The sequence below is a fragment of a genome, unplaced genomic scaffold (assembly GCF_019419815.1).
Source record: "Pyrus x bretschneideri cultivar Hongxiangsu unplaced genomic scaffold, Pyrus_bretschneideri_v1 Contig8, whole genome shotgun sequence".
Lineage (NCBI taxonomy): Eukaryota > Viridiplantae > Streptophyta > Magnoliopsida > Rosales > Rosaceae > Pyrus > Pyrus x bretschneideri.
Window position 1 is genome coordinate 7,903,052 of NW_025999820.1, and position 22,466 is coordinate 7,925,517.

At 38.0% G+C, this 22,466-nt stretch overlaps 3 protein-coding genes across 3 annotated transcripts; 1 reads left to right on the plus strand and 2 right to left on the minus strand.

Moving 5' to 3' along the window:
• Nucleotides 1-6,044: 6,044 nt before the first annotated feature.
• LOC125473239 (probable methyltransferase PMT27) lies at nt 6,045-10,553 on the plus strand. The gene is made up of 8 exons (XM_048575821.1): nt 6,045-8,356; nt 8,452-8,601; nt 8,716-8,986; nt 9,103-9,213; nt 9,345-9,519; nt 9,601-9,873; nt 9,958-10,152; nt 10,235-10,553. The coding sequence occupies exons 1-8, from the start codon at nt 6,866-6,868 to the stop codon at nt 10,455-10,457; spliced, it is 2,889 nt and encodes a 962-aa protein (XP_048431778.1). The 5' UTR covers nt 6,045-6,865; the 3' UTR covers nt 10,458-10,553.
• A 264-nt stretch (nt 10,554-10,817) lies between these two features.
• LOC103938023 lies at nt 10,818-12,760 on the minus strand. The gene is made up of 5 exons (XM_009348017.3): nt 12,236-12,760; nt 11,768-11,963; nt 11,359-11,432; nt 11,165-11,263; nt 10,818-11,068 (listed from the first exon to the last, which is right to left on the minus strand). Exons 1-5 carry the CDS (start codon nt 12,687-12,689, stop codon nt 11,013-11,015), a joined length of 879 nt encoding a protein of 292 aa, XP_009346292.1. The 5' UTR covers nt 12,690-12,760; the 3' UTR covers nt 10,818-11,012.
• A 5,025-nt stretch (nt 12,761-17,785) lies between these two features.
• Nucleotides 17,786-20,657, minus strand: LOC103938024 (aldehyde dehydrogenase family 3 member F1-like). Its single transcript, XM_009348019.3, has 10 exons — nt 20,378-20,657; nt 20,047-20,115; nt 19,819-19,915; nt 19,449-19,655; nt 19,226-19,350; nt 19,043-19,147; nt 18,779-18,951; nt 18,569-18,659; nt 18,336-18,485; nt 17,786-18,234 (listed from the first exon to the last, which is right to left on the minus strand). Exons 1-10 carry the CDS (start codon nt 20,573-20,575, stop codon nt 17,998-18,000), a joined length of 1,452 nt encoding a protein of 483 aa, XP_009346294.1. The 5' UTR covers nt 20,576-20,657; the 3' UTR covers nt 17,786-17,997.
• Nucleotides 20,658-22,466: the final 1,809 nt, after the last annotated feature.

Below are 22,466 nucleotides of genomic sequence, written 5' to 3' on the forward strand. Positions count from 1 at the left end.
TCTTCACTGGAAAGATGCATATTTGAGTTAAAGATTTTGACAATTTTGACTGGTGTTGGTGTTTGGATGGAGGTGTGTTATGCTTGACTGTTCCTTGAATAAGTAAATAAAATACGATTGTAAAATATGGTTATCTAGCTAGGACTCCTTGAATAATTTACCACTAAATAGTAAACATACATAGGACTAACTGAGTGCGCAAAGAAGGTTATGGGTAAATAGTTGAAAACACTTCTGTTGACAGTGTTTTTTAGTTCCAAAAGCATTTGTAGTGCAAATTTGAAAAAACACAATTATGTGCTTTTTTGAGGAAACACTTCAAGTGTTTTTTTATGATTCACTTGTATTTTTACTAATAATTGATTTCAAAAACATTTTTATAAAAAAACGCTTTTAATTATTTTAAAACCAATGCCAAACACACCCTATAACTTTTCATAAAGTCTACATTCCCAACCAAAATTGCGGATTAAGAAATAGAGATGCATAACAAAAGCATCAAAGAGGGCTGTGCATGACGCATAAACCTTTATGAAAGATATGAAGGGATTGAGATGATGTAAAGAATATATGGCTTGCCCAGCTATAATCTCATGCAAGCAAATATGGAGACACGTCCGACTGTCCACACAGAAAGAAAGAGAGAATCTCTTGGATGTTCAACTTGATTAATTTAGTTCCAAAGTTGCTAGTTGAACAGATGTAGATGATTATCTTAACTTTGTGTACGGTCATTGTTATTAGGTAGAAATGGTCACGCTTTGCCACTTGAGCTTGTCAAAAGAATTTCAGACCTCCGTCGTAAAGCTTCTTTTTTAGTGAATTATTGCACCTTTGTGGTTTAGGACATAAAACTAACTTAAAATATAATGGAATTCTAACACATAAAATTAGAGAGTATTACTAAGAATTAGCAAAAATAACCTTTAAGGTTATTGCACTATTAACCCATTTGTCATAGTATTAATAATTATTGCACTATTCCTTTTTTTTTTTTTTTAATTGGAGGTAGCGTTTATGCAAAGAGCGTCTCTAAGGTATATGTCAAATGCAACATCTTCATTCCATGATGCTAATTCCAACGTCAAGCGCTATTCATCAGATAATGAATGCTCTGCTAGAATTGTAACATGTTCCAATATTCACTGTATTTCTGACTATTTAATAGTTTAAAGACTTCGTTAGAGATGCTCTGACTTCACTTCAACTAAATGGTACATTAATTATGAATCTCATTCATCTTTCAAAGTATAAACTTTTGATTAATTATTAGTTGTGGACAAAACAAAATGGGTAGATGATGCTGGTAACATGGTGCAAGCGTGCCTTTGGAATTTTCATGATTTCGAAATTGCCTCGATTGGACAAGCAGAGCATAAATACCATCCAAAATATCCTGCTTAGTGCACGGTGAAAGTGATGCACCGCCCAAAATAGTAATGTGGCAACATCAAACTTTTGCAATATATGAATCCTTTTGATTTTATTTACTTTTTGGCACCACACCTTTAAATTAATATATAGTATGTTCACAATCATGCACTATAAAAGAGATTATTTTCTTCAAATAAACTGTAATTATTTTGTAATTCTTTATAAAAGTCCCTCAATGGATGGTATAATTTCTACCGCCATTTACACTCTGTTTGGATGAGTGAAATAAATTTAAAATTTTGACTAAAGTCCGAATTTATAAATTGACATGCACCAATTCCCTTATTTGAATTCATAAATATAGAAATTTAGAATTTTCGCGTGAAAAATCTTAGAATTTAAGACCTCTAATTCCTAAGTTTAAATTTCACGTAAATATGTGTCATTTTCAAATTTCTATGACTGAGTGTTTAAAAATAACAAATTCCCTATTTAATTTTTTTTTTTAGATTAGCCAAATAAGAAAATTTTAAAAAATTTTAAAAACAAAATTCCGTTATTTTAATTTTTATTGTTTTAAAATTTTATAATAATTTTAAATTTCTTCATTTAAATAGAATATTAGTTTTCCTTTTCCTTTGATACACTTTCTTTCTTTACTTCGAACTTCGGAGGAGTAAAAAGTTAAATTGAATAGGCTTAAACTTCTCAGCAAGTATGGCACCTACTTTTTCTTTTAATAACTAGTTTATTTGGTAAAAAATAATTTACAACTTTTTCAACCCCTCATATACTCTTTTTTTAATCTTAACCATTAATTTAGTTTGAATTATTTGATTTGATGATCATAAATAAAGAAGGGTGTGTAAAAATCTAAAAATGATATGTGAAATCACGTCCATATTTGGCACGACAAAATGTTTGATACTTAAGTAGTTTTTTTTGGTAATTAAGTAGTTTAAAAGTTGGTTGAATTTAACTGTATCATATATTCTTTTTGAACAAAGTATGTGGAAGTACCCTTTGAAAACCCAGATAATATCGCTGGCTGCATATAAACCTCTCGTTCTACCACTGATTAATCTTTCAAAATCTCTTTTTTTTTTTTTTTTGAGAAACTCTTTCAAAATCTCTTTAGCTTGGCATAACGAAGGGTTTGTAAAAAACTAAAAATAGTATTTGAAATCACTTCCGTATTGGCACGACAAGATGTTTGATACTTACATAGCTTTTTATGGTAATTAAGTACTTTCTTGTAATCCATCAAATCAAAGAATATGTGCTATTGAAATTTGATTCAACGGTTACAAATAGAGATCCATTTTAAAAGTTATAATAACTTTAATCGTTGAATTAATTTTTAATAACACGAATTCTCTGATTTAGTGGATTAGGATGAAAGGATCCATAGAGGATCCTATCCTTAAGTAGTTTTAAAATTGGTAGAATTTCACTGTATTAAACAAAGTATGTGGAAGTACTCTTTGAACACCCAGATAAGATAGCTGACTGCATATAAACCTCTCGTTCTACTGGTCGTCAATGTTTCAAAATCAAAATCTCTGCGGGATCATTTTTTGGAAAATTCAGAAATCATGTTCGTTCATTGTATACTGTGCAGTCAGTTTTCATTATGTACTATTAAGGTTTAGGACTGACTACCAAAGAGATAACGACATGCAATATCGATATAAAAAGAAAAAAAATCAAACTCAGAATAGTATTTATCGTGATGTCGTATTCCAAGTCAATGGGTTACACATCAAGTAATTAATTTCTACTTTAAAAAGCTTATTTGATGGTAGGGAAGAGCAATAACGATTATAATATTCTTTTGTGATAAAAAAAGATAACTGGTTCGATACTTGTAAATTTGTTAGAGTGTTACTAGACTCATCCCGTTATTTTATTTCTCTATCCACATTATAATTTTATCCACCATAAAAAGTTAAAATGTTATTTCCAAACTCACTATTATTCCTAAAATAACCTCTAATTAATAACTTGTCATAAATTTGTATGAGTGCATTGTACATAGTCACCAACAACGGCTGGGACTTCATCTACAATTGCTCTTCAATGTACCAGTGAATCCACCTTCTCAAATTAAGTCCCTTATTTCGGCACAGGCTGATAATGGTGCCCACTTGATTCAATTCCACACCAGGCCTCCTCATTTGACCAAACAATGGCAAAGCTTGCTTATACCTCCCATTCTGAGCACACCCTACAATCATGCTAATCCATGAAACAATATTCCTCTCCGACATCTCATAAAAAATTCTCTGCGCACCATCAACATCCAGACACCATACATAGCACTTAAGCAGCGAATTCCTGACACCATAGATAGAAGGCAAGCAGCGAATTCCAACTCGCAACACTTCTCTCACTCATACCATCAAACACCCGGCGTGCATACTCGACACCACCCCCAATTACCCACTTACCAGAACCCCCATGTGCACCTGTTCCCTTTCTATCACCAACCCCGAGCACTAAAACATACGAATAGGAAAACCCATCAGCCTCTGCCTCCAAAGTCCAAACCAATTCAACCGACTTCTACGAAGTTTTGCTCCGAGTGTGGCCTCTGATCATATGGTTCCCCACAGTAGTACCTGTGTCTTCAACATTTTTGGAAAATTTGAGGGAGTGATTGAGACACTCAAAAGCAATGTAGAATGATAAAATCCGAACAAGAATGTAGTTTTTTTTGTGAGTCCATGAATTGTTAATTTGGGTGTGAATTTAGGGTGTGCTTGTAGATCACTGGAAGCAACTAGTTTTTTGCTTTGTCCTTATATGTCATTTTACATGAGGTTAAAATTGACATTAAAAAAATTATTGAAAAATGGGTGGAGAAATAAAACAACGGGGTGGATTTATCAACATTCATTTGTTATAAGTAATTATGTTTAGCTAGAAGGGCTTAACCGAAAGACTCGTGAATTTGTTCAATATGATGTAAGACTCAACATTAGGGTTTGTTCGAACTTCACAAAGTAAGTCAAACTAAACTTGTTTTTGTAAGCTGGTTTGACTGTTTGAGCTATCATTTGATGGAACCTCGGCTCTAAACCCGATTCTTTTATTTGATGTGTTCTGGTTTTAGATTGTTAACGTATTAAATAAGAAATTATTATACTTTAGTAATAGAACGATCAATTGTTAACTACTCAAATGCCCTAAGTAAACTCGTAGTCAAGGTGGTATTATCAATATGATTGAAACGATAATACAGATGGCATTCCGATTATAATAAAACTAGGTATGTATGCGTGTGTGTGGGTGGAGCCTCTCCAACCCAACAGGGATCTTCTTCGGATCCTTTTGACGAAGATTATAGAAATTTGTAAATCGTGTTTGTTTATGTATATCATGCGATCAGTTTTTTTTAAGTATTATTTGTGTTTAATTTTAAATAAAAATATTTAAAATAATTTCTAATCACATAATATACGATGAATTAATACGATTTACAAATTTTCGAAATCTTCACAACAAAGAGGATCTTGCGAGAATTCGGATTCCTCTCCAACCAACACTTCTATCATATTACACGTGATGTGATATGTTATTAAACTATTAATATATACTGAGCGAAAATATTACTAAAGTCTAAAGTATTAAATGGCCAATGAGAGATGATGATGATTATACTAGGTATAGCTTAGGTGAGTTCCCTTGGGAAGGGCGGTGCTGTCACCTGGGTTGCATGTATGTAATTAGTGATCAAATTCAAAGCCTTTGTAGCTTATGAATTGAAATCTGGCGCTTTTCTTTTATATATATATATATATATATATATAGATATATAGCTAGCTAGGGTTCCTTTCAGTTTATAAATTGAAACTTTAATATTAATGGACGGCAAGGAATGGTAATTACCTGTCTGTTTCTCGGTCTGATAAACTCTTTTACCCTGATGAAGAATATCACGAGACTACATAGACATCCTTGTCAAGGACGAGCCTGCCCTTCCTCCTCTTCCAACTCCTCGTCTGAGAAGGAGAAAGGACTTCATTACTTTATACGAGCAAGCACGCATGGTTACAATGCAGTCGTCGTCTGAATAAATGTTTTCATTTCTAGCTGCAGTTCAACCGCAAAAACATTATTAAATCTTTTAGGGCAACCCAAGAAAAAACTCAACTTAGCAACTTTTATGGACCCATTTGATAATCATTTAGTTTTTAATTTCTAGTACGTTTCATTTTTCTATTAGAGATAGAGAGAATACGTGGAAAAATGTGGAAGAAATACACTAAGAATGTCACACAAAATGAAAACTAATAACTATAAGCAAAAAACTATTTTAAGTTGTTTACAATTTAAATTTTATTTTCAAGCATATAAAAAAAGATATAATTTGCGTCCAACTTGAAAGTAGAAAATGAACCACTAATTAGGGAAACTCATCCCTTCCCATCGCTGCAAAAATCGCAGGATTTGAAAAAGATAAGTTTCCTTAAGGTCTAATCCCCTTCTAATCCTCTCAAATGCAAAAAAGAAAAGAAAAAAAAAATCATACAACTCTATCTTTAATATATCTTGAATTTAATTAGTTATGAATGAAATCAAATCCTAAATACTAAATGAGCCCTATAGGTGTCAACATACAAATTTGCTATTGTGGAGATTTGAGGCTTAGAAACTACAATGATTGAGTCATTTAGTACTACGGTCTAGTAATATTTCTCTTCATTTGTAAGTGAGAAGTTTTATGTTCCATTTTCGAAAAGGCGATTTTGAACCAAATTATTGCTAGCCCATTGTAAGGCTAAGGCCACCTCATTCCCTATAGTGTAGATGATATCGTTCGTTCAAAAAAAAAGAAAAAAAAAAAACTACAATGATGGAATACTTTAGAACTTTGTTCAACTTCGTAAATAACTCACTAGATCAATATATGTTAAAGGCTAAAATCGATGTCAACTTTTTACCTGAACAAAATTTGAAAATTGACATTCATTTCTTCATTCAACTTATATTAAATTCAATGCGTTATCCAATTCAATACAATCTTATACATCCCCGTTTTGGGGTTTGGGTTTTAATCAATCTCTGAAAAACAAACTCAAGTTTTGAGATTTCATGATCCTATTGTGGGCACATACTAGATGGACAAAACCCACGACTTTCACTATCTTCCTCTCCTAAAATCAAACTTGGGCCCTTCAAGGTGCCCTAAGAGGCCGCCAAAGGCCCATCTTTCCCTACCCCTCTACGTTGCATGCAATATTTGCAAATGGTTTGCATGGAAAAACCAAATATTTGGTTGCATAACAAATTCCCTTGTCCGACTCCTTTGGATCTTGAGACATTCTAACTTGGAATGCGTCTTTGTCTCTCCCACTTCGTCTTCCTCCACAAACACAGATCCCCTCAGACAATTAAATCACATTTCCACGCTCATTACATCCTCTTTTCCACAAAAACATAACTCAGATGATCTCTCTCTCCCAATCGCAAAGACACAGAGAGAACAATGGCGCCAGGTTTAAGGTCGCGCAGCAACAAGCGGTCATCTTCGTCGAATTCTTACGCTTCGACTGTGACGATTATGGTGTTCATAGCAGTGTGCGTTTTGGCTGTGTGGATGCTCAACTACTCTAACTCAGGAGTCCCACAAACCTCCACAAGTGCTCGAACTGCCACGATCTCCTCCTCAGACGATGCTGCCTCGGACCTAGTGATCACCAAAAGCACAAACAGTTACGACAACAACGACAACAATAATAATAATAATGAAAAACCGAAGGCGTTTGAAGACAACCCGGGCGATCTCCCCGACGATGCCATCAAATCCGATGATCTGCTGAGCAATTCAACAAAGGGTAGCGGTAGTAGTACCACTTCATCCGACCAAGAACAACGTAGTAGTGGCAACGGCGGAGGCGGTGATAATAAACAAGATACTAGCGAAGAGCTGCAAGATAAGAAGGAGAAAGAAATCAGCCAGACCCAATTGGCTGAGGATCAGAGCGGCTCGGTGGCGGAACACAACCAACAACAAGCCGACCACGATGAACAGGGCACTCAGAAAGATTCTGTCGATCAATCTGATAAAAAAAACCAGAAGGGCGCCGTCGATCAATCCGAAAAGAACGGCGATCAAATAATCACAAGCGACGGTCAAAAGAACAGTTCAGATAGCAATTCACAAGAGCAGGAAGGCACAAATAACAAGGACAACAATCATAATTCCGAAAGCGGGGAAGGCAATTCTCAAGATTCTCAGAGCGATAAGAAATCGGATAATGCAGATCAAAAGCAAAATGCAGTATCGTCGGATCACCAGCAGCAGCACGAACAAGAATTTCTAAGCAGTGGGAAGCAGGGGAATTCATCGCAAGAATCCCAAAACTATCAGCAGCAGCAGGAGAATTCGGAGTCCAACGCGACCAAAAGCGGTGAGTTGCAGTTCTCGGACGAGACGAGCCATGCAGCTGCGAACTTGCAAGTACAAAGCAAGGAATCTACCTATCAGAACTTTTCGGAAACAACTACAGATCAGAACAAACAGAATCCAGAAAAAACCCAGCAGGAGTCCGACTCCGATCAGAAGAACAAGAAGGACGGCGGCGCCAATGCAGCCAATCAAAGCAAGGTTCCGGCAACCGAGTCCAACTCGGGCGATTCGTTACTAAGCGGGGACAACACGGTTCGGAAGGAGTCGAAGGAGTCGAAGAAGTCGTGGTCGACGCAGGCGGCGCAATCGGAGAACGAGAAGGAGAGGCGCAAGGACGAATCGGCCGGTCAGGACGGCATCTACGGCTACACGTGGCAGCTCTGCAACGTCACGGCGGGTCCAGATTATATACCGTGTTTGGACAACGAGAAGGCTCTGAAAAAACTGCGTTCGACCAAACACTTCCAGCACCGCGAGCGGCACTGTCCCCAGGAGGGGCCCACGTGCCTGGTCCCGCTTCCGGAGGGGTACCAAAAGTCCATCGCGTGGCCGAAAAGCAGAGACAAGGTGCGAAATATGTATGATTTGTGGGATCGTGTGTGATTGAATTATTTAAACGGTTGGATTTGTGGGGGTGTAACTCTTTAATTGTGGTCTGGCAGATATGGTATCATAATGTGCCGCACACGTTGCTGGCGGAGGTGAAGGGCCACCAGAACTGGGTGAAGGTTTCCGGTGAGTTTTTGACGTTTCCTGGTGGCGGGACCCAGTTCATACATGGCGCCCTCGTGTACATTGATTTCGTTCAAAACGTAAGTACCCCTTCACCATTGATTTCACATCTAATATAAATTTCTAATTCCGTCATTATATGCCATTATCATAATGCGCACATCAGTCTTATAATGTTATTAAGTTGCATGCAGGCAGTCCCGAAGATCGCATGGGGAAAGCACACTAGAGTTATATTGGACGTTGGTTGTGGGGTTGCAAGCTTTGGCGGATATCTCTTCGAGAGAGACGTTCTAACGATGTCGTTTGCACCCAAAGATGAACACGAAGCTCAAGTCCAGTTTGCCCTTGAGAGAGGCATACCTGCGATCTCTGCAGTCATGGGTTCTCAAAGGCTGCCCTTCCCCAGCAGGGTCTTCGATGTCGTGCATTGTGCGCGATGCAGAGTCCCTTGGCACATAGAAGGTACGTCAGAATGTGCGGTTTAGGCTCACAAGTCTGACAATATAAACATTTGTCTAACAGGCCACACACGTTTATAATTTACACACTGTTATGGTTACTTTGTCATGACACTGCAGGTGGTATGCTTCTTTTGGAATTGAATCGGGTTCTGCGGCCTGGGGGTTACTTTGTGTGGTCAGCCACTCCTGTTTACAGGAAGGAACAAGAGGATATCGAAATATGGAAGGGTAGGGTACCAAATTTGTTATGAACGAGTATAGTTTAACAAGGAATGTTCGTTCTCTTTTTATGTTAGATTGACAGTCTGATAACAACAAACATCAAACTGTTTAATATAGAGGTTGTTTCAATTTTGTAGAAATGTCGGCACTGACGGCCTCCATGTGTTGGGAGGTTGTAGCCATCAAGAAGGACAAGGTAAATTCAGTTGGGGCCGCCATCTACCGGAAACCAACCTCAAACCAATGCTATGACCAAAGAAAGCAAAAGCAGCCTCCTATGTGCAAAAACGACGATGACCCTAATGCTGCCTGGTAACTAAGTTTCCGTTGATGACCTAATTTCACGGTTTAAGTTTATCATGACCCGGGCTATATATACATAATTCTCTACAGGTACGTACCTCTGCAGGCGTGCATGCACCGGGCACCCACAGACAAATTGGAGAGAGGGACTAAATGGCCTGAGAAATGGCCTAGTCGCCTGCAGACTCCGCCTTACTGGTTAAACAGCTCCCAGATGGGCATCTATGGGAAGCCAGCACCCCAAGATTTTTCAACAGATTATGAGCACTGGAAACGTGTTATCAGTAACACTTACATGAAGAGTTTGGGTATCAACTGGTCGAACGTCAGAAATTGTATGGACATGAGAGCGGTTTATGGAGGGTACTACTCATTGATCGATGATTTTCGATTAGGTTTACGTAATTCTAAGTGGTAATCTCAACTACGTTGTGCTCATGAGTGCAGGTTTGCTGCAGCTCTGAAGGACCTTAAAGTGTGGGTCATGAATGTGGTGAATATAGATTCACCGGATACACTCCCCATAATCTATGAACGGGGTCTTTTCGGAATTTACCATGACTGGTGTGAATCCTTTAGCACTTACCCCAGAAGCTATGACCTACTTCATGCAGATCATCTCTTTTCAAAGCTTAAAAAGAGGTACAACTTAAATCTATGTTGCTATTCATTTTTATGATCCCTAAGTCATGGTAAAGCCGATGTACCTGTTTTCGCTTCCCAGATGCAAACTCGCTCCGGTACTGGGAGAGGTTGATCGGATTGTCAGACCAGGAGGTAAGTTTATAGTCCGGGATGAGTCGAGCACAATTGGGGAGGTTGAGAACTTGTTGAAGTCCCTGCATTGGGAGGTTAGTCTAACCGTCTCCAAAAACCAAGAAGGAATGCTCAGCGCACAGAAAGGCAACTGGCGGCCAACCACATATGCAGATAGAGAGTCTTCTTAACATACACAGAAACACAGCATTCAGCTCATATACCGTGCTCTCAAACTGTTTGTACTCCGGAACCAGTGATGTACTAACCAATTTTTAGCATCGTGGTCATTTCGGATGCAACCTAGTTTTGCTACATGACTGAACAAGATTGTATGTATTTGTTCATGTTGTTAAATGCATGTAAACCTGTGAGATACATGTAATGATTGAAAACTCATATGCAAGACGCATATACATCACATTCACCTAGAAAATGAAGGCGTTATCATTTCTGTATCAGTGTCATCAACAAAAGAAACAGTTGTTGAATTCATTGCTTCAATTTGGATAGCATAAAATCTTAGGGTATGAAAAATAGAAAAACCGAGATTGCTAGTTATCAAATACATATGATTTCTCAAATGTTGTGGAAAATTGATGAGGTTGTGCCAATTCAACATTACATCAATTATTATTTGCAGACAGAAAAATCATTTTAGCTACATCAAAGTCAGAGAACTAACTCTTTAATCCCCATATGCAGCTTCATATCTGCGCTCGTGTTTCTTAATCTAACATATCTCCTCAACTTATACTAAGAAGCTTCTGAAGCTGGCCACTCAGAACTGCCGCTTTGAGGTCTGAATTGTAAAAGTCACAAATTAAAAAAGCAGATAGAAGGAAACAATGCCAGATGAAAAGCATTAAAACAAGGACAAACACAGCTGGGAGCTCACCATCAGAGCCACCAATGTGCTTTCCATTCACAAAAATCTGCGGCACAGTGGTTCGGCCCACCACATCTAGAAGAACACTCTGAATTTGAGCTCCATCATCTAAACACATCTTTTCAGAGTCAAATTCAAACCCTTCTTGCATTATACATAACCAGCTCATCAAAGATTAACAAAAAGACGTAACCATTTCATACCTCGAAGATCAAGTTCGACAACAAACGGATGCTCATGTAATTCGGCAAACATGCGCTTGGCACGCAAGCAATACCTGGCCACAAAACAACACACAATGCCAGAATCCTCATTCCAGAATCACTTAAATTAACACACACAGGGGCATGGACAGAGTTCTTTTCGCAATATTTACGCCGAAATCATAAACCATTACTAAAACAGAAACAAAATATAACAGATAGCTGAACAGAATTCAGAAAGCAATGAACCCACTACTAGCACAGAAATGAACATCTTAGTGACATATCTGAAGATGTTATGATCCTGGATATAAATAAAACAAATGTTGATGCAAATAAATATTTCCCAAATTCTGAAATTACAATTTGATTGCTCTACGAATTTCAAGGTTTGAGGGAGATGACGTACGGGCAATAGGATTTGGAGAAGATGGCAATCTTGTTGGAGTAGATGGCGTTCTGCACGAACGCCGCAGAAGACGAAGCTGAAGCCTCCACAACGACGGCGTTTCCAAACAGTAGCAGAGCCGCCGCCACCGCCGCGATCACAGCACCGCCCATTAACTCTGACCTACGCATCTTCCCTCCACGACACCGCGATCCCGCTGTAACGACATTCCCAACATTTTATCATTTCGCGTCATATCAGAATCCGTGGGCCGGGCCCATTAATTGGCGGGTCCGTTTATCAAATTCCCCTAATTTTTATTTGTTTTTCTTCTAAATTTAATTTTTCATCGAGAAATTCAAGCAGAAAAATACCAAAATTCAAAAAAAAATTCTGTTTAAATTGTGAATGTTCAATCTGGATACAAAAATCTTAAGATCTACAACATCAATTCGAATCCAAGCTATGAAGATTTGGAGTTGGAATCACATTTGTACAGCTTGTTGTATTCGTCGAGCTCGTCGTAATACACATCCCACACGCACCGGACGCATCCGCTGCCGCAGCAATCGCCCGGTTCCGGCTTCTCTGGCGGCGGAGGCGGAGGTGATTTCTCCGCTGACTTTCCTTCTCCCTCTTTCGGCTTTGCTGCTTCAATCGGTTGAGGGACTCGAGTCTTCGTTGCTGCTGCTGCTGCCGCTGCATCGCCGTCGCGGTCGGCCATGGAGTTGTTGTGGATGGTGGTGCGCGCGCAGAAGGGTAGCCGTGGTCGAGGTCGTTGGGGGTTGATTCTGGTGGTGATTCGGATGCTTATAGCTCCTCCTCTCATGGCCAAGACCGTGGGGGTCGGGGCATTCTCTGGTTTTGCCGCGTTCTGATTGGCCAGCGCTGAGGTATACGGTAGAAGCTCCCGCAGACAACGACGATTTGCGGCTGCGTCCATACACGGCTCCTTGTTTCCTAACCAGTCTATCCCCTAAAATGAGCTTTTTGTGGTAATAATCCAAATCTCGTCAACTTTTTTTTAGGTTGACTGTATTTGATGGTTGAGATAGGGACACATAGCATCTCCAATGGAACCATGACTTTTGAGGAGTAATTTAAGATCTTAAAAAGGAATCTTTGTGTTTTTAAAAGAATATTGCCTTCATTAGGAGCCGAGTCAGGATTTTGCATAAGGAGGAACCTCATTTAATGTTAAAAAAAAAGATAATGTTTATAAAAGGGTATAATACATGCTTGGAGTTGTAATCTAATTTAATTTTTTTTGAGGCGCTAAATACTTTTTTCATGTTAAAATTAATCTTCTAATATCAAGTTAATATAGAGAGTAGTTAATCAAGATTAAAGAGGATTCAAAGAAATTAACCTTCTAATATCAAGTCAATGAAAAATGCTAGGGGATCATGTTTTTAGACCATATTATTAGTAAAAAGTTAAAGAGAACACAAAGATTTACAAACCTTAACATTGTTTTGGGTTGAAAATATGGAGGGCAAAATACATGAAATTCAACAAGGGAAGGAGGAAAAGTTCAAAGTTTATTATTCTTTAGGTTGACAATATAAAAGAATATCTTCTGATAAAACTAAAGTAAATTTTAGATTTTAATTTTAAGAGTTATTGACTTGTATACAAAATAAGAGTTAGATTTAGTTTTAGGATGAGTGTTGTTGGGTGAAAAGAAAAAAAGACCTCTTGTTTTAATTATTGGTGAATAGAATTTAAAAGTTTTGTGTAAACTAAAAGGTGTATAATACTAAGTTTATAAAAAATAAATAAATATATAATACTAAATATTTAGAGGGGATTAAAGAGTGAGAGTAGGCCTAGGCCTATGCCAGGCATATATTGCCTCCGCCCCTGGCCTCCAATGGCAAAGTCCTTATTAGATACGACATTCGTGTCGTTTTCGTGTCATACCTGATAGCTTAATGGATCGTGTCGTGTAATACTCGTTAAAGTAAATGGGTAATATGACCCGACTCGTTACATGTTACCCGTTAAGAAAAATATATTTTAAATCAATAAAAATGAAAAACATAATTTGACCCAAAAAAATGTAAAACATAATACTAAATTAGTATATACATACTAAATTTCGGAGTTGACCCCTTCATGAAAGTTGTAAAGTTTTTCATTACGAGTGATTACATTTTTCACACTTCTACAATAATTATTATTAATTTTGCACTCAAATAAAAAACACTGTTCATGAGATTTGGAGGGTTTTAAAAATCTAAATGACCATGTAATCATTGTCTAAGCGTTAAGGATGCAATTATGAACGTTTATTATGCTTTCACATCTTTTAGACTTATACATTAATGATTATGAATTTTGTTTATTTTGAACTCCCTTAAAAATACTATTCATGAGAGTTTGTATGGTTTTAAAAATTCAAACGATCATATACCCATCCTCAAAGCGTAGAGGATGCGACTATGAGCATTTGCATATTTTTTTCATATTTTTCGCACATGTAAATTAATTATTATAATTTTTTTAATGTGTTTAGTATTTTTAAGTGTGACATCCCACATCGCCCAGGGGGTGATCCTTAAATGCATATTCCCATCCCTACCTAGCACGAGGCCTTTTGGGAGCTCACTGGCTTCGGGTTCCATGGGAACTCCGAAGTTAAGCGAGTAGCGCACGAGAGCATTCCCAGGATGGGTGACCCATCGGGAAGTTCTCGTGTGAGTTCCCAGAAACAAAACCGTGAGGGCGTGGTCGGGGCTCAAAGCGGACAATATCGTGCTACGGTGGTGGAGCGGCCCGGGAAGTGGTCCGCCCCGGGCCGGGATGTGACATTAAGTTACTTGATATTTTTATTTTTAATCTCAAACTTTGCCTATAATATACTATAAAAATAAATAAATAAATAAATAAAACTTAAAATTTTAAATTTATATAGAATAATAATTAATAAACAATATATACATATTCATTATATCTATTGTATTTTATAGTAAGTTTTTTTTAGTAGTTTAAAAAATTAAAATCATTAAAATAACTTTTTTCTTATCATGTCGAAACAGGTTACATGCGTATCACTCTCGTGTAAACATGTTAAGGACCTTTTATTAATGGGTTATTATCGTGTGACCTGATTAGTTATCGTGTTAACCCGAAATCCATTATTTTCGTGTCGTTTACGTGTCGTGTTAACAGGTCGTGTAAGAAATTGTTAGGTCTAGTCCTTATAATAGAATCTATAAATTTGAAGTTTTTATGGTTTTATGTGATAATTTAATTAGGTGCACATTTTTTGCTTATGTTAACCTTTTTTTAATTAATTAAAAGTATTGAAAGAAAAATCTTCAATCAAGATTGTGGGTATTGTTTTCCACTCAAGGTGCACATTTTTTTTGTTCATGTTAACCATTTTTTAATGAACTAAAAGCATTAAAAGCTACAATCAAGATTGTGGACCTCATTTTCCACTCAAGGTTGTCCTTATGCAGTCCCTATATATAAGGACATACACTACGTATCCGGTGAGTCCCTGACTCACTTTTTGATACATTAGAAATTCATTTTGTCTCTATATTTGTTTTATACCCATTTTATATGGTGATTGTCCCTTTTTAGGGACTCCATTGAAGATGCTCTTAGGAGAGGATTGACTTATGACATCCGAATTAATAATACAATTATAAAATTGTATTTGTTTGAAATGCAAGTCGTTATTTTTGGGATAGGATACTCTCCTGATTTCATCCATCTGGATCTCACTCGCCCAACTGAATTCCTCTCCCGTTTTTAGGTAATTCCTTTGCTACTTATTTCACTGTCGGTTTTGATTGAATGCTCGATGCGGATTTCAGTTAATCTGTGAGTTTCTTCGCAATCGAAAATGACATAGTTTCAAAACAACGAAAATTAGAAAGTAATTTACTCGGAGAGCAAGAACAGATCAATTTCAAAAAAAAGGAAGTATCTATCAACGACTGTAGGATTTGATTTTGCCTTGCAGCGCAAGCAAGGTAAGTAAGTAGGGTTGGTAGGTCAAAGTATTGCGCCAATAAATACGGCCAATATTGAGAGCCCCTATTTCTTGTGCCTGTTCTCTCTTTGAGATCAGAAAAACCTTAGCAAACCACCTCTCTCCCTCTCTCCCGGTTTGTTTACCCAAATTTGGCTTTAGATTCCATGGCTGAGGTTGAACACATCAACCCTTTCAGTCTCTTGGATGACGGCGATTTCATCAGCGTCGTGGACGCGAAGGCGGAGGTTGCGTTTCTTGCAGTGGTGAAGGAGGAAAAGAGGAAGAACAAAGAGGAGGAGAAGAAGAAGGCAGCGGAGAAAGCGCAATCTGCATCCAGTGCTGCTAGTATTGGTTCCGAGAAGTATAATAATTACAGAGGCAATGGAGGCCAAAATTACACGAGGGTTAATCGCGGTTATTATGGCCAGAGGCGGTATCACAGAGAGGGTATTGGCGGTTATCAAGAGAGGACTCAGAGCCAGGGAGGAGAAGAAGGAAAGGTTGAGAATGGCGGCCAAAATTATGGAAGGGGTAACGGAGGTTATTATGGTCGAAGGCGGTATTACAAGGATGGCAACGGCGGCTACCAGGAGATGAGTCAGAGCCAGGGAGGAGAGGGAGGAAAAGTTGAGAATGGAGGCCAAAATTATGGTAGGGGTAACGGCGGTGACAATGGTCAGAGGCGGTATTTCAGAGAGGGTAACGGTGGTTATCAACAGAGAAGTCAGAGTCAGGGTGGAGTGGCGACGGTTAATAATGGAAGGCAAAACTATGGAAGAAGAAACGGGGGTTATTATGGTGGTAAAAGGCAGTATTACAGAGCAGTTAACGGAGGCCCACATGGAAGTAATCAGAGTGAGAATGTGGAAGTTGAGGAAGCTAATGTGCTTGGTAATGGTTTTGATGGTGAGTGTTGGCAAGAGTGTCACGCTCGGCGGAACCCTAATCATCATAATCACAGCGTTGATGATCAGCATATGGTGCAGGGCGGCGGTGATGATCAGCAAAGGGCTCAAGGTAGGTTTGGAGGTCAGAGGCAGGGGCGAGGCAGATGGAGAGACCATAGTCATCAAGAAAGGAGAAGATACAACAATACCGAAAACAACCAGGGTAACAACAATGGTGAGGGGTTGGAAAAGGAGAACGAGAAGGAGAAACAGCAACAAGAACAGGGCAGTGAGGAGCAGGGGAATAATTCTGAATTGCAAGGTATAGGGGCCAATGGAAATGTCAGCAGAAAGAGCTCTGACGAGAAGGAAAAGAAGCCGAATATCAATGGAAGTCTTAAGAAAAAGATGAAGAAGAACAAGGATAGGATCCAAGGCGAAAACACGGCTGCTGCTCCTGCAAGTGTTCAAGAGGATAAAAAGATTACCAAGGAGTACACTCTGAAAGAGTATGAGGAGAAGGCTCTTGGTGCCAAGAAGAAGGATTCGGAGGCTGCGAAGAAAAGTGTCGATGGGGATTTTGAGAGGACTGAAGCTCTTGTTAAGGAGTTTGAGTCAATGCAAGTTATTGGGAAGAAGGAGAAAATGTCTGTCCCCGTGGGCCAAGAAAAGTCTGCAGAAGTTAAAAAGAGGAAAGATGGTGCTTCCATGAGGAAGATCAAGACGCAGACTATTAATATCAATGAGTTCTGCAGACCAAACAAGGGTGATAAACTTGAAGGGCCTCGTGGGCAGCGGGATGGTAGATTTCAAGGGCCTCATCTGCAGCAGGGTGGTGGATTTGGAAACTACTCTCAGCGGGGAGGTGGGAAAAAACCTGATGCTTCATTCGAACTGAAGGACGATCAATTTCCAGCCTTGGGATAAAATCCTGAATTAACTGCAGAATCAAGAACTTTATGATCTTTGAAATTCTTAAGAGGAAGGTTTTGGTTTTGGTTTTGCTCCCTGCTCTACTTACATTTTTGAAATTTTGTAGTAGAAGTGGCCGTAGAGGTGCTTTTCGGATTGTACAAAAGTTAGTTCAATTTTATGAAGTTCTTCAGTGTTTTTGCTTTAGTCTTGCTATGCTTTGAAAAAATTTGCAATCCAGTTACCTGCTACTTCTCAGCAAATAGTTCCAATATCAAATTACAAATTGCCGAAAACATAGCAATACAAATTGTCAAGCACTCATTACGAAAACAGAACAGATTGTTCGACAGAATTGAAACTTAGTTCGAGTAAAGATATATGATCAGAAATACATAACATATTACTAGCAGAACCCGAAAATATAATGCAAAGTTCTCTTAGATGACTCGGTGTTAATTCTACCTCTTCAGTCCCAGTAGGAGCAAAACTAAATTGAGGTAATTGAGATTGTAGGCGGATCTGATAATATTGTTTTTGAAGTCATTCCATGGAGGATATCTAGACCCAAATTCAATGAAGAAGTTTGCTTGCGCAACCGCTTTCTCATGGCTGAAAGTATCGAAAGAATACTTTCCATGGTACCTCCCAAAGCCACTCTGACCAACACCACCAAACGGTAGAGCTTCACAGACAAACTGCACATAGAAATATTTGTGATGACGTTAGATCTTTTGCCCCCTCTATTGTTTGAAAAATCAAATCGGAAAAGAAAAGCACGAATAGAAAGATGCAGTACTTGAATCAAGATGTCATTGAAAACCACGGTTCCTGAAGATGTCTCGGACAAAACCCTTCCCCTGAAGTTTGCATCTTTAGTGAAGGCATAGATGGCTAGAGGTTTCGGCCTTGAATTTATGAACTTTATGCTTTCTTCAATCTTTTTCACCTGCACAAATCAAATCGGAAGTTCTTCAGAACAATATTTCCGGAGAGTCAAATAATCTCACGAGGGCTGCATCAATTTCTCACAGTGATAATTGGAAGCAGTGGGCCAAAGATTTCTTCGGTCATGATTGCAGCATCGAGTGGAGGATCTAGCAAGATTGTTGGCTCTATGAACCTGAAAAGTTCGATGAACAGAATCGATAAACTTCTACTGATGCTATAACAACAGTTACTTCTGATTTATCTCACCAGATTCGACAAGCGGGAGGCCCACTAAAAGGATTGAGAACTTACAGGTTTTCTTCATCAAGTGAACCACCATGTACAATGGAAGCTGCAACGGGAGGGTCTTTGAAGAGATTGCGCAGCCTCTCAAAATGGCGCTTATTTACGACTCTGGCTAAGCATTTTGAATCTTTTGGGCTTTCACTATAAAACCTCTTGATTGTTTTCTTCAGCGATTCAATCTGAATTACAAACAAATTGTACATGAAATCATCTCGAAGACAATACACCATTAGTCCTTACACATACCGTAGAGAAAAGATTTATACATACCACAGTGGGAGCAAACTTTTCCTCAACGAGCATATAATCAACTCCAATACATGCCTGTCCATTGCAAGGTCCCCATTTCCCTCCTACAATTCTTTGGATTGCCACCTGCGGGCCAACACGATGAAAGCAACATGAGTAAGTGTATAGTTTAAGACTTCTTCCACATCCATTAAAATTGCAAACCTTTAAATCCGAAGGACTTGAGATGGAATCTAGGATAATCGGGCATTTTCCACCCAGCTCCAGAGCAACCGGTGTCAAATTCTTTGCAGCTGCAGACATGACAATACGCCCGACCTGCTGACTTCCTGCAAGATTTATCTTGGAAGGCAAATTAATATTTACAACGGGGTATGCTCATTGTCAATGAAATTCTGTATTCTGAGGTGATTCTGAAAATCTATACCAGTAAAGAATATCTTGTCCCACTTCTGCTGCAGGAGTAGTTCACTGATTTCTGCTCCGCCCTCAACAATTTTAACCGCTTTACTGTCCATGTATTGAGGGATGGTGTTGGCAAGAAAGGAAGAGCTCGCGGGCGCTTGCTCTGAAGGTTTTAGAACAACTGCATTCCCTGCAGCTATTGCTCCGATCATAGGGTCCAATGCCAAGGCTACATAAACGCCGAAAATTAACGATTTGAAGATATAATACTTGCAGTTTAGAAGATCTGCTTGGATAGAAAATGTACAGTCATATATATTTGAACAGTTTTTTATACTACTGCCACTGTTATCGTAAAAAATAAACAGACAAGAGAAAGCAACTGCACTCACATATTGGGAAGTTCCAAGATGCAAATACGAGAACTACGCCGAGGGCTTCGGGCAGCAGCCACCCAGACGTCGGGAACATAGGCAATGGTAATCCCACCTTCCCAGATGCCAGAAATTCACATAGGTGACAGAAATAACAAAACCTAAATCAGTAGTGCTTCATATCTTTGTGTTTGAACATGCTTCTGCTCACTTTCTTATTCAAAATTTTAGCTAAATTCGAGTTACCTTTTTAGGAGCAACCCATTTCTCCAGATTGCTCAAAGTATGGTTGATTGATTTTTTCACAACTCCAATCTAAAATCAAACAGCAAAACAGAATTATCCAATTACTGTACAGAAACCTCTTTTTTTTTTTTTTTTTTTTTTTTTTTTTTTTTGATATAAAATATCGACGACATACTAAAAAACTATATTTTTGGTTAATTTCTCAAATACATCAATAACATGTTGCTATATTTTATCGACAAAAATAATTAATATCGACATCTTATTATTTCGACAATTAAAGAATAGACGTCCGTGCCATCGTAACACAACTTTGAAGAAGTACTCTTACTTCGTCCCGATAAGATTCAACAGGGTGCTTGCCAAGATCTTGATCGAGTGCTCTGAAAATGTTTTCTTCATTGTCATTCACGAGCTCGAGAAGCGAACTGAGTTGTTTTTTCCTCCATGCAATGCTTCTGGTTCTGCCACCTTTGAATGTTTGCCTCAGCTCAGACAAAGTTTCCTCCACTTCTCTCACTGCTTCCATGGTGGTACGTAACTGGTATGCTCTAACTCCAAAAATCTCCACGATTTAAAATAAAGGCGCTGTGTTGCATTAAAATTATCCAACTAATCAGATAGTTGCAGTTGGTGTGCCTCCTGAAGTCAATCAATGCTATTGCTACCCACCAAATGTCTCCAGCAACGTTACAAGAGAAACAAATTTTATCAAGGAAGATGTTTGTGTCCGTCGTTGCGTGTAGCGGGGAACAACAAATGTTGATCTATGTGGATCCAATCATGATCAACCGTTGTCGTTGCATCACACAATCACAAGCGACTGGTACTAACACGACTCTTTTCCTTTATTTTCTTGTAATATGTCATGTAAACAACAAACAGAAAATGCATACATATCTTACAATTTGTCACGCAATGCATACATATGTAATTGGTAAATTCATCTCGTTATGACAAATGACAAAAGAAGAGATATAATTGTCACCGGCCCCGTGCTTTGATGTGGGGTCGGTGGCAGTCCTCTCCTCATGTTATGCTGAAGTCATTGTTCTAAAAATCCTCATCTAAGCGTTAGACGGTTAGTCACCGTTCCAATTAATTTCAAAGCGTTTGAAAATTTAAAAAGGACGTCTAGACCTCCTTAGGCTTCCGCCTAATGGACGCTTAAGCGATTGCTTAGCCTGCCTAGACACTTGCCTAGGTGGCAACTCTCACGTAAATAAAAATCGATAACTTTCATTTTGGATTTTATTTTTGTCAACAAATTGAAAAAAAAAAAAAAAACTTGTTAAATATTTGAATGAACACTCATTATATGTTTGTTATGTTATGATACTTTAATGTATATAACATTTTATTTTGTAATTTATATATCTCAATACAATTATGTATATTTGTAAGTAAAAACAGGTACTTATTTATACGATATATAATAAATTTACTTAAATCCGTCTAGTATATTTAAGCCCCACTAGGCGCTAGACCCCAACACACCACCTGACTAACGCCTAGCATTCTTTAAAACCTTGGTTGAAGTCTCCTTGAATTGAGAACCACTTGAATCTGATTCAAACTATCATCTTTAATATTTGTACGAATTTTTAACATTATAATAAAGGGGTGTGCTATCCACACATCCTATTTTACTTCTCACACACCCCTTGATAACTTCTATCCGTTGATTTTCTTCAATTTATCCGATCCAACGGCCAAAAATTAAAAAGGTACGTGAGAAGTAAAATGAGGTGGTGGATATCACATCCCTATAAAAAAATAAGAAACGAAAGGGAAAATACATTTTTTGTGAACTTCTAAAGGGCATTAAGTTTGGTCATAAATGGGCGGGAAACGAGCCACCAGAAACCCGTGTAAGATAAATGAAACCCGGATCTTTCTCGTTGAAAAAAAAAAATGGATAAATGAAACCCGAAAGGTAGTTTTGCATTGGTTTTAAGTTGGGTCATAAATTTTGTTTGAGAAGGAATTGCATGCACCACAAATTTTGGTAACAAATCCTAAATATTGGGAGAACGATCTTTTCCTTAAACATTATTATTCGTAGCAACCTAGTTAATTATTTGGACTTTCTCGTTTTATCTATTTGGCTCACCTGATTATCCTGTATGTTTGACGATGGTCTGAACTGCAACATTGGCGTTACATCTTCTTTGCCTTATTTTCTTATTTTTGTTCTTGAAGAAAAAGAAAATCATATGGTTGAAATAATTATGTATTATAACAAGATTTAAAAAGAAAATTGTTATTGATATTTCAAAATTTTCATTGTGTACTCCTTACATAATGTATTTTACTTTTTAAATATAAAAAATTTAAAATCTACAATGAAAATTTAAAATCGAAGAATAATGTCTTATTTACCAAGACAGTACACTGCTCACTCGAAGTTTAATTTTATG